Source organism: Sitophilus oryzae, unplaced genomic scaffold (genome assembly GCF_002938485.1).
Source record: "Sitophilus oryzae breed Bouriz unplaced genomic scaffold, Soryzae_2.0 scaffold_552_pilon_pilon, whole genome shotgun sequence".
NCBI classification, from domain to species: Eukaryota; Metazoa; Arthropoda; class Insecta; order Coleoptera; family Curculionidae; genus Sitophilus; species Sitophilus oryzae.
In genome coordinates this window covers 168578-186184 of record NW_022147143.1, presented here as the reverse complement: position 1 = coordinate 186184, position 17607 = coordinate 168578, and the positions used below count along the sequence as shown (strand labels likewise).

At 32.7% G+C, this 17607-nt stretch overlaps 3 protein-coding genes across 4 annotated transcripts; 2 read left to right on the top strand and 1 right to left on the bottom strand.

Annotated features, from left to right (window-relative positions):
• Window positions 1–1845: 1845 nt before the first annotated feature.
• LOC115887137 (protein tyrosine phosphatase type IVA 1) lies at window positions 1846–4332 on the top strand. 2 transcript variants are annotated; one of them, XM_030906477.1, is made up of 5 exons: window positions 1846–2036; window positions 2880–3142; window positions 3217–3394; window positions 3450–3748; window positions 3804–4332. In XM_030906477.1, the coding sequence occupies exons 3-5, from the start codon at window positions 3272–3274 to the stop codon at window positions 3913–3915; spliced, it is 534 nt and encodes a 177-aa protein (XP_030762337.1). In that variant the 5' UTR covers window positions 1846–2036; window positions 2880–3142; window positions 3217–3271; the 3' UTR covers window positions 3916–4332. The 2 variants fall into 2 exon arrangements, with proteins under 2 accessions (XP_030762337.1, XP_030762336.1); XM_030906476.1 differs by having other exon boundaries at window positions 2880–3394.
• Window positions 4333–5449: 1117 nt separating this feature from the next.
• Window positions 5450–8646, bottom strand: LOC115887151 (ceramide kinase). Its single transcript, XM_030906496.1, has 9 exons — window positions 8143–8646; window positions 7837–8052; window positions 7569–7778; window positions 7385–7513; window positions 6743–6973; window positions 6542–6683; window positions 6323–6481; window positions 6107–6265; window positions 5450–5917 (listed from the first exon to the last, which is right to left on the bottom strand). Exons 1-9 carry the CDS (start codon window positions 8255–8257, stop codon window positions 5836–5838), a joined length of 1443 nt encoding a protein of 480 aa, XP_030762356.1. The 5' UTR covers window positions 8258–8646; the 3' UTR covers window positions 5450–5835.
• Window positions 8647–8786: 140 nt separating this feature from the next.
• On the top strand, window positions 8787–17281 carry LOC115887150 (cytoplasmic FMR1-interacting protein). Its single transcript, XM_030906495.1, has 15 exons — window positions 8787–9199; window positions 9255–9434; window positions 9490–9671; window positions 9730–10060; window positions 10137–10747; window positions 10883–11013; window positions 11076–11329; window positions 11381–11523; window positions 11579–11752; window positions 11804–12056; window positions 12286–12464; window positions 13091–13715; window positions 13775–14013; window positions 16191–16338; window positions 16397–17281. The coding sequence occupies exons 1-15, from the start codon at window positions 8987–8989 to the stop codon at window positions 16595–16597; spliced, it is 3864 nt and encodes a 1287-aa protein (XP_030762355.1). The 5' UTR covers window positions 8787–8986; the 3' UTR covers window positions 16598–17281.
• The last annotated feature ends 326 nt before the right edge of the window (window positions 17282–17607 follow it).

The following is a 17607-nucleotide window of genomic DNA, read 5'->3' as shown; positions in this document are numbered from 1 at the left end:
GAACAAGAGTTCCGCACTCCCACACTTTTGTAGAAGTACATCGTCGTTTTCATGAACATGGATTTGGCGTTCCTAATAACCAAAATCGCATTGGTCGTCAAAGAGATAACAACAGAATTCTTCAAGTCTTCGACATTAATAGAAAAACGAGTACACGCCGAGCAGCCCGACAACTCGGTGTATGCCAATCTAAGGTTTTTAGAGCTCTTAAGCAAGATCACCAAAAAGCCTTCCATTTGCAAGGCTTGGTACCTGAAGATGCTGAAAGACGACTTACATTTTGTAGATGGATTTTGGAGTCTGTCGAAATAAATCCACATTTTCTGCACAGTCTTGTGGACAGATGAGTCTAATTTCACGAGAGCTGGAGTTGTGAACTATCATAATCTCCGCGTATGGGATCACGAAAATCCTAGATCTATTAGGCAATCTTCATTTCAGCACGAGTTCAGTGCAAATGTGTGGATTGGCGTTATAAGTAATAATCTGTGTGGACCACATTTTCTCCCTCCTCGCTTAAATGCCAATTTGTTCCATGATTTTCTGGAAAACTTTCTTCCTGAAGTTCTTGAAGACGTTCCATTAAATTTACGTGAAGAAAATTGGATGCAATTAGACGGTGCTCCTGCACACTCTGGACGGCAAGTGCGACAGTGGCTGGACGAAAATTATCCTCACCGATGGATAGGACGTCTACGCGGCAACCGTCAGAATTTAATTCCCGGTGAGGGGCCACTGGCTTGGCCTGCACGTTCACCGGACCTAAATCCCCTCGATTATTATGTTTGGGGTCATGTTAAAGATATCGTTTATGCAACACCAATAAATACCCGCAATGAATTAATTGAAAGAATACAGAACGCCTGTAACACCTTAAGAAATAATCCCATTACAGTTGGAGCAGCGGTTAATACATTGATTCGTCGCGTCGGTGCAATAAATGTATTGAGGCTGGAGGAATGCATTTCGAGCACTAAAAAATGTATTTTTATTGTTAAATGTTCGTCGTTCTTGTCATTAAAAACATGTCAATTTTCAGTGTCATTTTGTTTTGAACCTTTTCCATGATAGTCTTACTATATCCGGAATTTTGTGGAATATCTCGAAAACTAAGCGACATATAAAAAAAATTTAAGAACAAGAAAAGTTAGTAAAAAGACGCAAGGTATCAGAAAAAAATACAAATTTATTCAGTGGCGTGCGACAAAAAAGTTCTATAAGGTTCCGTGCAGTTGACACTCACAAAAACAACACCCTGTATAGCAATTAATCCAATTTTTTTCACACATATCAGCCCCGTTGCCCTTAGCATTTAACCAAACACTTGCGTATTTAGATCCTCTGGCTTACGACTAATACAATAAAAACCGAAAAATAATTCAAATTTTGGCGCCATTTTACTCCAAGCGGAAGCGTTTTTGGAGTATGGTTTATAATACAAACTCATTATTTCGGTTAGTTCTATCGATACCTGAAGTTATTCTAGTAAAATCTGAATCACCCTGTATATCATAACAGTGATATGTGATATGAATTTTATACGACCACTTTTAGCCTGAATAGAACATAGATTTATATAACTGATTTATTCTTTAAAAAATGTAATCCTGGATGGAACTAAATACCGAAACAAAAAACCCAGATGTAAAATCCATATAATGGCGCAATAAAATTTTTTTTATTAAATAATGAAAATAATTTCCTAAATTGTGAGTTGCCTATATGTGGGCGTGCTATGACGTTCGCTCGATAAGTACAAATAAAGACAGATATACACGATCCGACATACTGAGGAGAGAACAGGAGATAATCGTGACGTATTCGATGGTTATAATGGAAAAGGCGGAGCTTGTGTCAGACTCTGACGTCAGTAGGAGATTTTGATCAAGAACCATCTTGAAGGTTTATTCTCTGTGCAAAAGTAAAATCGTCCTATAAAGGGCTTGTCGTTTGCTGTGTTTTGGTGTTTGCCTTTGTACTTATCCACGTTCGGTGGTACTCCGGAAATTCTATTTTCAATGTGTATGGCTATAGCAGTAAGTTTGTTCTCTATTATGACCTTTATATGGACAGCTCAAGTAGTTTTGTCTCTCTAAAAATGTACTAATTTTGGAATTGAGGTTGTAAAGGGCACGATCCGTTCTATATTTTCGAATTGCCTTGAATCGTCTCCTTTACACCTGTCCTTTGTATCTCAATGCTCAAAATCATAACAGCCAAAATAAAACACCAAATTGTGAAATTTCAATAGCAGAATTTAATCAAATCTAAATTAATTTGAAAATCGCACACGGGACATAAACATGAGTTTAAGAATCAGTTATTCTAATCGAACGCGAAATAGGGAGAGTATATAATTATAATAACCAATTATTTTTTTATCTATAGAAAAACAATATCCAAGATAATACATATTGATAGTTACATTTTATCAGGGTCATGTGTTCTAATAATTTCTCTTTAAAATCAATTTTTCTATGAATCAAATAAATAAAAAATACATAAATATAAATCAAATCGAATATATCAAATTAGAATTATTAAATTGAAAAATATATATTTAGTAAAATAAATATAGATATCAAATAAAATAATGTTGAAATTGGTATTTTTGGTAAATAACTTTCCTCGACCGCTCTTTATAGATTATAATAGCTCTGCAACCAAACTATTAATATAAAGCGTAAAAATATTTTCAAAAAACTGCAATCAGGAATGAAATTACAACATCTTACGACATCCTTAGAATTCTGCCAAAAAACATAACAGCGCAAATAAACAAAATAATTTACTTTAAGCTGTTTATCCGTTTATCACATTTTGGCTATATTTTTGTTTATTTAATATTCGTCGAGTAAATTCGAATATTTTATTTTTAGTATTTGGGTGAACCTGTTCTCGCATACATGGAGTTCCATTTGGATAGTGCAGAATATTGCCAGGCCCAACACAAATAAATTAAATGCAAACAAAAATATCAAAATAATTTGCAATTTCGCTATAGCTAATTGGATTTACCTCGACAAAGCCAAATAAGCTCTGCATTAAACTTTATTTTATTTTTCTAATTTATTTCTTTCCTTCGAACATAGGATGCGTTGTTGAGTTTTCTTGAATTCATGCTGGTGCATATCACTTTAGTGTAAGGAACATTCACGCAAACTTTTTTTCAGTTATCTATTGTCTTAGATTTTTTTCTAACTGTTTGTGCTTTAGTACCTAAAAACACAAAATAGATCAATAGTTGAATTGTATCAAATAAAAAAAGGCTATGACTACTGGCATCATGAGACAGAAGGATTTGCGACCAGCACCAGCTGAAATAGAATATAAAGGCTTTAAATTTCTTATTACTGACAGACCTTCAGATCAAAATATCGTACTTTACATTCAGGTGTGTGCAATGTAATTATGTGATTACCAAATAAATCATTTTATATTAATTATAGGAACTGCAAAAACATAATGTGACAACAGTAGTTCGCGTATGCGAACCGTCTTATAAAACTGATGAGCTTAAGAATGTTAACATCGAGGTTTTTGATTTAATGTATGACGATGGTACTTTCCCGCCCAATGACATAGTTGACGAATGGTTTAAAGTGCTGAAGAAGCAGTTTAACGAGCATCCAGATGGATGCGTGGCGGTTCACTGCGTTGCCGGACTAGGCAGGGCTCCCGTTATGGTCGCTCTAGCCCTCATTGAGCTAGGTTTGAAATATGAAGAGGCAGTGGAACTAATAAGAGAGTACGTCAATAATTTCATTATACACGTTTATATGTCGCTGGATTATTTTTTTTAGGAAAAGGCGTGGGGCCATCAATGCCAAACAACTGGCCTTCTTAGAGAAGTACCGTCCCAAATCTCGATTGAAAGCCAAAAACGGACACAAGAACTCATGCTGCGTTCAGTGAAATTAAACAAAATTGCACTTCCTCCACTTATATATGTGTTCAGCCCTTTAATATACAGGACATTCAAATAAGCATGTCTCTTAAGTATATATGGCATATACGTAAAGTAAAAGCTGCTTCCTTTTTTATGTTATTCAATCAAAATTTCTTTAATTGATGTGAATTAGAAATTACTGATAAATAACATATATGGTATTAGAATAAAAAAAAAATATGTACTTTTTTATTAGTTTCAGCTGAAAATGCTTCTTGAAACACAGGGAGAGGAAATTTAATATTTATTTGATAAATGTACTTAAAAACTCAACAATGACGTTCACTTTCATTTCAAGATTTGGCTGATGATTTAATTTTTTTTTAATTGACAAAATGAACAATATTGATTTTATTGTTAAAACGTGTTTCTCTCTTTATTTATTTATTTCTTTTTAAATCGCATATAATTTACATACAAAAATATATCACTTATAAATGTTACTATATTTATATTTTAGGGCTTCTGGTCAGATATAAATATGCATGTTTAGTTTCAATTTTCATTGTTTTTTAAATTTAGTTATTTAACCAATTTATTTTACTAAACTTTTATTGTAGATTTCTGAAAAATATATTTTAATATTATGAGTAATCCACTGGTTTTATCTAAAATCACTTTGACGCTTTTTTTTATTATACAAGGTGGCCCGAATTGTATTCGGGAAACTTCGGCAGCATACTCTGCGGATAAAAATAATTAATAATTCGTATATATGTATGTCCTAAAATACTTCGTTTCGGAGATACAGGGTGTAGAAGTTTCAATTTTATTTTTACGAAATTTGAAACTTTGAATATTTCATAGAACTATTTTTATGAAAATTGGTATCTGGGTTGACATGACAAATTCAATTTCTATGTCAGCATGACTCCTACTTGTAGGAGGCGTATCGTATTTTTCTAGAAAAATTCATGATCAGCTTAAAAAATAAAAAGTTCCCAAATTTATCATTTTAGTGATGTGAAAACAATCTAGTCAACATGTTTATTTTTTGAGATGTATTGACTATTTCAATTCCAAATATCTTGAAAACGCTCGTATAGATTTTTTTTACGGAAATGTATATTTTTTCACTCAGTAGTTTTATACAGTAGGGACGACAAGTTATTACTCTTGAAATAGTTAAAAACATATAGTTGGTGTCCCCTATACATGTTGGAGTCATATTAACATCGAAATCAAATTTCTCATGTCAAAAAACACCTAGACACCAATTTTCATCCAAATGTCTACGTTAATTCAGAAATTATTTTGAAAAATCGAAATAAAAATGAAACTTCTACACCCTGTATCTCCGAAAAGAAGCATTTTAGGACATAAATTTATACGAACTTTTTTACCTATTTTTATCTGCAGAATATGCTGCCGAAGTCTCTCGAATACAATTCGGACCATCCTGTATACATAACTTCAGAATCCTGGTACTTGTATTTTTATCAGAACGTTTAACAGATCAGATATAAATAATTTGGTGTTATAGTTAAAATATACAAATATTTCGTTGTTATATGATAAAAACCTTTATTAAAAATAAACAAAGTGATTTTTTCTCAACATATATATATATTCCTACAATCAAGATAGAACAAATAATATACAAAACATGTCAATAAATTATACTGTTTAAACATTATGGACGGTGTGTACATATCAATAACACTTCTTATATGCCTACTTGAGCAAAATACAAGTGGTACCTAATCCTTATAATAATACTACATATAAACACTATTCCAAATTTATCACCAAATGTAGGGAGCTATCTTTCAATGCTTGTACATCGAATGTGATGTTAATACTAGAGTTCATTACATTTAATTTTTTTTCACTTGTATGTGAGGGCGACTATATCATTTTGGAAACCCATGTATTATTTATTACATCTAAAAACTACAGCAGGTTGTTTTAATACTATTGTTTCCCTCACGACCTCGACTGAAAATAGTAAGTAGCTGGCAACGTACCCTACAACAGAGAAACGTATTAGTTTAAAGTCAAAAAGAAATAATAATGGGGCAATTACAGACATGCATGTATTCATGGTTGCATAAACCATTCATATCTTCAGTTATTTAGGCATAGGATCAGGGATGGGCGTTTGAATATAATTGTTGTTGCCCTATTATATTATTTTAATTCGATTAAAGTTCTTACTTAGCCCGAATATTCGCTTGATGCTGAACCTCTCCATCGCAATTCCATTTACCAACGGAGTCCTCTAAGGCCCTAAAACAAAACTCCCTGGCGCTAATCGTCTGCACAAACGGTAAATCTTCCACCACTGCGTTCTGGCGTGACAGTCTCAGCAATAATCTGATTTGGAGTTAATAAAAAAGTTAATTTTAAATAAAAAAATAAAAAATAAGTTACCTAATATTATTAAGTACTGTGGTATGTTTGACAAGAACCAAATTGACTTTTCCATCGCCCAAGTGGCAATAGGGGGCGATACCTTTAGGGCTCCTACTGCATGCACAACTAATATTGGCCCCACTAACCATAAAGTATTTTCCTTGAAATGTTTCCCATCTAAAAATGTCAGAAAATAGTTGCGTTATAGATAATTTTGATTAATGAACTAAAACTGACTTGCAATTATCCCCCTTTTCCATTTCTTTTTCCGTACATATCTGACAACTTCTCTTGCAATCTACATCTAATACTTCCTTTTTATCCGTGTATATAGCTATTTCGCCATTATACCCTTTGTTTAAAATTAATTTCTTGAATCCTGCGAATTTTTTATATCATTCTACTACTAAAGAAACCTGTACTAAATAAGTAACACACCTGAATAATCATATCTATGAGGACCCATCCATCTATACTGATCACTATGAAAGGCTACGTCTCCTAAGTACCCATAACTTAATACACTAGCATACAATCTCAACAAATTGCGTTCATCATATACAGAAACTAAATCCAACCCTAAGGTATCACCAAATATAATGTGCAATACTGCTGTGGTAGGATCTGTAGTACCATGAATGCAATATGCAATTGTATCCGTACTACCACCTGAAATACAATTTTATAGACAATTTATTATATTTCTTTTAAATAAAAATAAAATGAATATCCTATAATTTGAAAAAAATAATTCCTGTTTAAGATATATTTTTTTTATATTTCTATAAATAAAACAAACCCATCAAAGTTCATTTTTATAATTTGAATGACCTTTGAAAAAGCGTTTTATAATTCCTAGTTCAAAACTAATTAAATAAACATTGCCATGAACTGGTTGTATAGCCATGAAAATAATTATATATAAAGCACCTCATTAATTGTACATAAACAAGAATAGGGATGTTTTAAAAATATGTAGATAATATATTTTAGCCCATAATAAAAATTTCACTTTCACTTCTAGTTAAAAATTTCAATTCTACACCTTCAAAAAACATCAATTGAAATAACAAAAAATACCTGGTATTATTCCAACAATTTTATTAGGTTTTGGCAAATTCTCATTAATATTGTTCGCGTCAATTTTTCTAAGTCTACATTCCCTTAAAACTAGACCATTAAATAATTCTGACACAGTCCCATCACCACCTAAAATCAAACAAACAATGCTTTTAAATGTTTTTAAAATCAGAATACCACTCACCCACACATGCTACAGAGTCAAACATATCTAAGGTATGATTAATTAAAAAATCCTTGATTTGATCTTTTCTTTGGGAGACATTAACAGTTACATCAACCCCAGCGAGAGCAAACAGATCTTTACCATATTTTTCATAAATATCCATTGCATTTTGCTTGCCCCCAAATGGATTCACAAATAGCAATAAATGCTTTGGCCTTTTAACAAATTCTAGAAGAGCAAAGTTAATTTTATAAATGTATACCGAAACATATTTTAATCAACATACTTGATAAGTGATTTTGTAAGGTTTTTACCCAGGATGCTACTTGTAAAGGATCTGAATGCTTTAATGTTATGTTCTTATAAACCCATTTATCATTCTTCGATTTTTCGGAGTAGTGAATTGTGAATTGATGGGGGTTTATTTCTAAATGGGGGCCACTGCTTTTTGACATGTCATGTTTGACCGACAAAACATTTTCAATTGGTACTGTATGTTGTTCTGTAACAAAAATATAGCTAATATTTTTATACCTGGTTTATATAGTTGTACTAAATGATATTTAAGAAATTGTAATTTTTAAGGACATACCTAGAGGTGGTTTGTTGTTATCCCAAATAAGAACACCTTTATGGAAAATAATTTTAACTCTTCTTTTTCCATTGACAAATGTGCTCAAAAGTACAGTTTCTTGGTGATCGGGCATGACTGGAGAGAGGTTTATAAATTAATTAAGTACATTTCATGATAATATTTGCCAATATCCATTGTTTTGTTTATAATTGGGAAACATGACAGTGAAAATCAAGGGAATTTCAACGTCAACGTCAGTAACATATAACATACAAAACCATCAACATATGATCAACATGCCATCAACTTTCAATACACTCATCATACTTTACAATTTCATTTTCTTCTCATTTTCCTTCACCATATTCAAGAAACAGCGAGTAGAAAAAATACGTCAACTAGTAACTAAAGCACAGACTAAAAGTAATTACACCAAAGTTACACTAACGATTTCTGGAATTAGCTTCTGAGAAGTATTTTTGACCAGTTTTTAACAACTCTGCCCCACTGTGCCCTCGAGAACTGTCATACCCATCATATATAATATTAACTACATTTTTAGTTTATAAATATATGATACCCATAGATAAGAAGATAATGTCGGCGGTCATACCACAGAACCAATATCATTCTGACATTCCTGTCTTTAGAAATAAATATCTTTGGGTATTTGGTATATGCCGCACCTCTTCTCTGTTTTGCTTTATTTAATTCGATGTTTTTTTAGTTAATTAAATTATATATTGTACTGGGATTACATAGGTGAAATCTGAACTTGTAGGTGCAAGGTGCACTAAAAACTACCAACTCAATATTAGATAATGTTCATATAGTTTGCAAAGACTGGAAAATTGTGTTCAGAATGGCAGGAACTGATAGAGTTTCTATGAATGATGCTTTATCCAACGTTGAAGTACTAGATGAATTACCATTGCCTGACGAACAACCGTGTATTGAGGCTCAACCGTGTAGCTTAGTATATCAAGCTAATTTTGATACCAATTTTGAGGATCGTAATGGATTTGTAACAGGGATAGCAAAGTACATTGAAGAAGCAACGGTTCATGCCGGCCTGGTATTTGGTTTTCTTTAGGTAATTGTATTTCTGTTATACGACTATATGTTTTTAGAATGTTTTACTTGATGAAGGACAAGAACATGCAGTCATGCTATATACATGGAGATGTTGTTCTCGAGCAATACCACAACCAAAATCAAATGAGCAACCAAATAGAGTCGAGATTTATGAAAAAACAGTCGAGGTTCTTTCTCCGGAAGTTAACAAACTATTGAATTTTATGTATTTTCAAGTACGTATTTTGTATTCATTTATTTAGTTGTTAAAGTAAAAAATATAAATTTTAGAGGAAAGCTATTGAAAGATTTTCTCAAGAAATAAAACGTTTATGTCACACTGAAAAAAGAAAAGATTTTGTATCTGAAGCATATCTTCTTACCCTTGGAAAGTTCATAAATATGTTTGCTGTTCTTGATGAATTAAAAAATATGAAATCCAGTGTAAAAAATGATTACTCAACATATAGAAGGTAAAAGATTATATTTGTTTAATGGTGTAAAGAGATTAATATAATTAATATGTTTTAGAGCTGCTCAGTTTTTAAAAGTGATGTCAGACTCTCAGACTTTACAAGAGTCTCAAAACCTATCAATGTTTCTAGCCACTCAGAATAAAATCCGTGACACTGTTAAGGAGAATCTAGAAAAGATCCCCGGCTATGAGGAATTGTTGGCTGACGTAGTTAACATTTGTGTTCACATGTTTGAATCGAAAATGTATTTAATTCCTAGTGAAAAGCATATGCTAGTCAAAGTTATGGGGTTCGGATTGTTTTTAATGGACAATGATATATGCAACATCAATAAACTTGATCAGAAGAAAAAACTACGTCTCGATAAAATCGACAGAATATTTAAGGTCTGTTAGTAAATATCTTTTTTATTTATTTATTAAATTATATTATTAGTTTATTACTCACAATTCTATTGTTTAGAACTTGGAAGTGGTGCCTCTTTTTGGTGATATGCAGATAGCTCCGTTCAATTACATTAAACGAAGCAAACACTTTGATGCAAGTAAATGGCCACTGTCAAGCAGTCAGATACCGTCGCCCCAAGCCGATCTCATGGTACACTTGCCCCAAATTAGAGAAGATCATGTCAAATATATCTCAGAACTGGCACGTTATTCAAATGAAGTAACCACAACTTATAAAGAGTGTGGGAGTGACAGTGAAAATAAGGAAACTGCTGAACTTGCTTTAAGAGGATTGCAGTTACTCTCTGAGTGGACAAGCGTTGTTACAGAGCTATATTCTTGGAAACTTCTGCATCCAACAGACCACCATCAGAATAAAGATTGCCCCAAAGAAGCTGAAGAGTACGAAAGAGCTACAAGATATAATTACAGCGAGGATGAGAAGTTTGCCTTAATTGAGGTCATCGCTATGATAAAAGGGCTTCAAGTGTTGATGGCGCGTATGGAAACAGTCTTTACCGATGCGATAAGAAGAAACATTTACGCGGAACTGCAAGATTTCGTTCAAATCACTTTAAGGGAGCCTCTGCGGAAAGCGATTAAAAATAAAAAGGACTTGATAAGAAGGTATTTTTCCTTTAATTACCCTAGTTCAAAATACTAAGAAATCTAAAATATATCCCTACACAAAGTAATAAATCTAAAAATTAGTGTTTCAAAATAAAAATAAAATATGCTTGAAATATTGTGTAATATTTTTAGTATAATTATGTCTGTCAGAGAAACCTGCGCTGATTGGCAAAAAGGTGTCGATCCCTTGCAAGACCCAGCTTTGAAAGGTAAAAAGGACCCTGATAGTGGTTTCACATTGAGAGTTCCCAGAAGGAATGTCGGTAAGCATTTAGGGCACAATAATTACTTCAATAAGACCATAATAATATTTCTAAAATTACAGGGCCATCTTCCACGCAGCTGTATATGATCAGGACAATGCTGGAATGTTTAATATCGGAAAAATCAGGCGGAAAAAAGACTCTGAGAAAAGATATTGACGGTGCATATTTAGGACAAATCGATCAGTTCCACAAGACCTCGTTTTTTTACAATTATTTGCTTAGTTTCAGCGAATATTTACAGAAATGTTGCGACCTTTCGCAGCTGTGGTACCGAGAATTCTACCTCGAAATGACAATGGGAAGAAAAATCAATGTAAATAAACCCTTAATAGTTTTTGTACTGTTTTTAAATTAATGCTTACAGAAATGTACCGTTCGACATCACCATAATGAAGAATGTAATGACTTGATCACTATGGAGAAAAGGATCCAGTTTCCAATAGACATGTCCATGCCTTGGATCTTAACTGACCACATTCTAAAGACAAAAGAACCTTCTATGATGGAGTAAGACATACAGTGTTGTGTTTTATTTACCCTACAATATGTTGATTTTGTTTAGGTATGTCCTGTATCCCTTGGATTTATACAATGACAGTGCTCTGTATGCACTGAGTATTTTTAGAAAACAATTTCTCTACGACGAGGTAGAAGCAGAAGTAAATCTTTGTTTTGATCAGTTTGTTTTTAAGCTTAGCGAGCAGATTTTTGCTTACTATAAACAGCTTGCTGCCAGGTAAAAATATTAAAAAACATTGTATTTTTTTAATTTATAAATTTTTTCTAGCATATTTTTAGATAAAAGATTCAGAGTAGAGTGTTCAGCGTTAGGAGTGTATTTGTTGCCTTATCCCAGAGCAAGTAGATATGAGACATTGCTAAAACAGAGACACGTGCAATTATTAGGTAGATCCGTCGATTTGAACAAACTTATAACTCAGAGAATTAACGCTGACATGCAGAAATCTTTGGACTTGGCCATCAGCAAATTTGAAGGCGGTGATATTACTGGCGTTATAGAACTTGATGGACTCTTGCAAGTAATTTTCTGTTTTGATAATACTCTCTGAAACTTTGTCTACACATTTTACCTATTTGCCTTGCCTTTTCTGTCTGTTCTAAAGAAAACTGAAGGGATCTCTATAATAGATATTTTTTTCTTTTCAATTTAACTAAACACAATGCTATAATTGATAAAGCTTCAGGCAAAACGTTATGTGTAGACGAGGCATTACAATACAGGCAAATCTTGTATTGTTTATGTTGCAGGTAAACCGACTTTGCCACAAGTTGCTTAGTAAATTATTAGCGTTGGATGATTTTGATTCAATGTTAAGAGAAGCCAATCATAATGTGTTGGCACCCTATGGAAGAATAACGCTACATGTTTTTTGGGAGCTTAATTATGATTTTTTAGCCAATTATGTTTATAATGCTGCTACTAATAGGTAATAAGTACATATAGGCTTGGTGCATTCTCCGCCGGTGCTGCCACCATCGGAGAATGCTGTAAACAGCGGACTAAACAAATACACGGGTTTAAATTGAGAATACTCGAAAAATTCGTTTTATTTGTTATTGTAAAAGTGCTCTGAAGTATAATTTATTAAAATTCTAAAAATAAAAATTAAGATTTAAATATTGCGATATATTTAGAAGGTGTAATTTGTATTATAATTTATTATTCCAGCGTTAACATTTTTCGGCAATTTTATAAACATTTTAAATTGTCACAACCACAACACAACGCCTAGTTCGAATACTTTTTTACTTATTTTTTTACTACCCGAAACAGCGTTACATCACACAAACCTCGTACCTCAGTGTTTTATAGTTTCAATAACTGCGCTAGCAAAAAACTAAAATACTTAAATATTATGACAAAACCACGATTTCAATATTATTTTAATGCAATAAACATGACGGCGCGGCGGCGTGAACTATATACTGACAATTTCTGATTTTTGCCGTTGAAGCGCTGCGGTCGGAATTTGTTGAAATCAACTGAAATGCACCAAGCCTAAACTACCTTTATATACGCTTTGTGTATGTTGAAAATATATTTTTTAAATAGGTTTACTAAATACAGAGGAATCACATTTGCGCAACCTGTAATTCGAGATAAGCCACCTCAGATGTCTTATCACTATCAGTATGGTACTAAACAATTAAATTTAGCGTACGCCACGCAATATGGCCAATACTCCGGCTTCGTTGGACCTCAACACTTTCACACTATGTGTAAATTATTGGGCTACCAGGGCATAGCCGTTGTAATGGAGGAACTGTTGAAAGTGGTGAAAAATTTGATCCAAGGCAACCTCCTGCAATTCGCTAGAGCCCTCACAGAGGTGATGCCAAAAGTGTGCAAGCTGCCCATCTACGACTACGGTTCTCCGGGAGTTTTAGGCTACTATCACGCTCAGTTAAACGACATTGTCCAGTACCCTGATACGAAAACGGAGCTCTTTCACAATTTCCGAGAGTTCGGCAACATCATTTTGTTTTGCTTGCTGATGGAACAAGCTTTATCCCAGGAAGAGGTATGCGATCTTTTACAGGCTGCCCCGTTCCAAAACATTTTGCCCAGGCCGTTTTGTAAAGAGGGCGAGAAGTTGGAAACCAAGCAAAAAAGATTGGAAGCGAAATACGCCGCCTTGCAGATCGTGACAAACATTGAGAAATTGGGAACGGCAAAAGTATGTTTCTTATAGCGTATTATTTCGTTATTTACTTAGCTTCTGCGGCTCGTTTTTAGCAAGCGATGATATCGAGAGAAGGAGACTTGTTAACCAGAGAACGTCTTTGCTGTGGCTTATCAATTTTCGAAGTTGTTTTGAACAGGTTAAGAAGTTTTTTGGATGATCCTTTGTGGGTTGGACCACCTCCAGCTAATGGAGTCATGAATGTTGATGAATGCACTGAATTCCATAGGCTGTGGTCGGCATTACAATTTGTCTATTGTATTCCTGTCAGCGACAACGAATATACGGTCGAGTACGTACATATGTCTTAGAAAGGGTGATTAATACGAGCCCTAACAACTATATGTTGGGACAAGGTCTTTTTTTGCAATAAAAATAGTAATTTGTTAAAACGACTCAATTTATTTTGTTTATTCTAAATTCAAACATTACAATATGATCTAGACAATTTTACTATATTTTGCAAACAAATCACTTTTGATAATAGGTTATTTTGCGAAAATCAAGCCAAATTTGCTGGCAAAATATATTGGGACAGCACAACAAGAAATTTGTTTAATACGGAGTTACATCACCTCTCGCCTTAACAACTGCCTGAACTCTTAATGGCATTGTATTTACCAAAGATTGGCACATTTGAGGAGAAAAATTATTCCAAATTTCCTGCAGTTTTGTACGCAAATCAAAAATTGTTCGTTGAGGGTGGTTTCTTAAATATTGCTTCATTTTATACCACACAGTTTCTATAACATTGAAGTCCGGACTACTTGAAGGATGGGATAGAACTTTTATATTATTATTACCGAACCAATTTTTAGTTGATTTTGCTGAATGGCACGATGCTCCATCTTGTTGAAAAATATAGTCTTCGTTTGGAAACAATTTTTGAGCACTAGGCAAAAGTGAGGTCTCAAGTATATGTTGATATTTTTGGGCGTTAACAGTGCCATCTATAAAATTTAATTTGCCCAAACCTCTTGCTGACATGCAACCCCAAACCATAATCCCCTTAGGAAATTTAACAACCCTCTTTAAGCAATCTTTATGAAAGGCTTCTGCTTTATTTCGTATTATTCTTTTTCGATGATCTTCAACGCAAACATCAAATTTAGACTCATAGCTAAATATGACCTTATTCCAATCATTTTGTGTCCACGATAATTTAGATTTTGCCCAATTGTAGCGATCTTTCTTTTGAATTTCTGTCAGTAGCGGTTTTTCTTTGGCCTAAATAAGAATTTGTATCCATAATCTTCAGGTAATTGATTATCCACACGAAAGAAAGTTTGCCTTGTAAAATCCAGACCGCATTTATGGATATATTTTCGGCAACATTCTCTTGATATATTTAATCCAGTTACAGTATTCCATTTAACTGTTACTTCGTGAAGAGTACTTCTTCTCGCAGACTTGCAATTTTTTACTAAATTTCGTAAATCTCTCTGAGATACAACTTTTGGCCTTCCCGAACTTTTACCTCTAACGCCTACATTGGCAAATTCGCCGTATTTTTTTTATTATATTAAAGACCGTGGTTTTTGGAATACATAAATCATTTTTCGAATTGTTTTTCCCGTACTGTATTAACGAATGATAATTTCGCGTAGTTTTTGATTTGTAGCTTTTCCACGGACCATTACTTTGGATTAAATTAACAAAATTGAAAATTAAAAAAAATAAAATTACTTACAGTAAGTCTCACTACTCAAAGTATCGAGTCACTTACAAGCAGGGTTCGGAAGTAGTTAATTAAGACGTAATTTACCTGATTAACTACGTGTAGTTTTTCTTCAAAAACTACGTCTTTTCTCGTTCATTAACTACATGAAAACTACGTTAATAAACTATGTATTGATATTATGAATAATTTTCCTTTGTATGAGGTGTAATAGAGATAATATGGTGTAAATATTATATTTAAAGCCATATTTCTCCTGTTTTCTTAAATACATTATGTGTTTTTAAAGCTTCAACTTATTATAACCTCACCTCAAACCTTTGACATTTGAAAGTTACATACATAGGTTACATAAACTACACCCTCTACATAAATTACATTAACTACATGTAATGTAGTTTATGTAGTTTTTAAAAGTAACATGTAGTTTTCCGAACCCTGCTTACAAGCTGCCAATGCTGAAGTAAACAGTTTGCGACATTTGTGACGTTTATAGCAAAGCCGCCTATGATGGTATTAATTATTTTAAAATACTTGTCCCAACATTTAGTTGTCAGGCAAATTTGTCCTTTTATGAACAAAATCCGCTACTGTAAATATGGATTGATTTACAAATTCATAAAAATATTGTCAAGTTGTTTAGGATATATGGCTACGTTTATATTTAAAAAATTAAACATATATTTTTCAGTCATTTTGAAAAACCAGGGCAATAATTCCAAAATATGACCTTGTCCCAACATATAGTTGTTAGGGCTCGTATTAGGCAACTGTAACTTTATGTCTTACAGAGAAATGTTTGGGGAAGGTTTACATTGGGCTGGTTGTACAATGATCGTATTATTAGGGCAACAAAGGAGATTTGAAGCTCTAGATTTCTCTTACCATATTCTGCGAGTGCAAAGAGTCGACATGAAAGACGAGACAGTAAAGGGAATAGTATGTATCGCTATGTTATCTGTATCTATACCTAATTACGGTAATTTGTTTTTTCTAGAGTTTGAAAAGAATGTGCGATAGAATTCGGCGTTTTCAAGTTTTAAACTCCCAAATATTCGCGATTTTAAATAAGTTTTTGAAGTCGGGTGAAAACGACGAATTGTCTGTCGAACACGTGCGCTGTTTTCCGCCTCCAGTTCATCCCTCATTTAATTCGACAGGGCAACATTACCACGCGCCAGACCATGCTAGACCGTAAATTTAATACAAAACACTAGCAAAGGAAATGACGCATTCAGATGTGTAGGGCGTTTTAGATTAACACAAAAACAGTATTAAAAGTTGCTTTATTAGTAGGAGAGACTAATTTATTTAAGAACTGCTTTTGTTTTGAGATATTCCAGGATATGAACGGTTAATAATACGAAATAAAATATTTTATTTTAGCTAAAAGGTCCTATATATTTCCAGTTTTAATCTGCCTACAAAGGAGAGATTGAAAATGGATGACTGTACAAAATTAATTATAAGTTTTAAAAAACTGTATAAATCAAAATTATTTATATTTATACAAAGTAGAGTTTTAAAATAATTATATGCAATGTGTTTTAATAAATTATTATATATGTACAATATTCATTTTTTAACTGTGGTAATATAGACTTGAACACTTCACATTCATTAGCCCCACTTATGTTTGTTTCTCTCTGTTCTTTTACAAATACATTACTCTTCGTTTTTAGATAATAAGACCCCCATACTAGATAAGTATAATATTTACACTTTTACATTTTTATATATTAGTATTTGTTTTATATATATTACCTAATGTATCATAAAACCAAGAATAGAACAACAATATACTTATACTGTAGAGCTTAGTAGCATTAAAACGTATTTTATTTCATTCGTAACACAATAATTACACACCCTGTAAAACTTTCATGTTTGAGTTTGTATGTAAAACAAATTTTCCAAGTCTGTGATAAACAGACGCATTTATAAATAATATAGGAGAGGTCCCATATTTTTATACTCTTATCATTTAACTTGTATATTCTTTTAATAAGAAGTAGAATATTTTGGCTATATCCTTTGTTCTTTAGATCATCAAAAGAGTGAAGAAAGAAAAAATGGTTTAAATATTATTCGTATTTATTTTAAACATAATAAAAAAATCATATTACTTATATACATCTAAATTTCTCAAAACTTGATCGTATAATAGAAACGTAATGAGAAATGGAAGGTAATAAACTTTGGTGACTA

Bases quoted from the DNA above. Each gene is read 5' to 3' on its own strand.
- LOC115887137 (XM_030906477.1), top strand. From the start codon at position 3,272: ATGACTACTGGCATCATGAGACAGAAGGATTTGCGACCAGCACCAGCT. The intron at 3,395-3,449 runs GTGTGTGCAATG...TATTAATTATAG, and splicing joins ATATCGTACTTTACATTCAG to GAACTGCAAAAACATAATGT. The intron at 3,749-3,803 runs GTACGTCAATAA...TATTTTTTTTAG, and splicing joins GCAGTGGAACTAATAAGAGA to GAAAAGGCGTGGGGCCATCA.
- LOC115887151 (XM_030906496.1), bottom strand. From the start codon at position 8,257: ATGCCCGATCACCAAGAAACTGTACTTTTGAGCACATTTGTCAATGGA. The intron at 7,779-7,836 runs GTATGTTGATTA...TTGCTCTTCTAG, and splicing joins CTTACAAAATCACTTATCAA to AATTTGTTAAAAGGCCAAAG. The intron at 5,918-6,106 runs GTAAGAACTTTA...TCTCTGTTGTAG, and splicing joins CAAGCGAATATTCGGGCTAA to GGTACGTTGCCAGCTACTTA.
- LOC115887150 (XM_030906495.1), top strand. From the start codon at position 8,987: ATGGCAGGAACTGATAGAGTTTCTATGAATGATGCTTTATCCAACGTT. The intron at 9,200-9,254 runs GTATTTGGTTTT...ATATGTTTTTAG, and splicing joins CAACGGTTCATGCCGGCCTG to AATGTTTTACTTGATGAAGG. The intron at 9,672-9,729 runs GTAAAAGATTAT...AATATGTTTTAG, and splicing joins GATTACTCAACATATAGAAG to AGCTGCTCAGTTTTTAAAAG.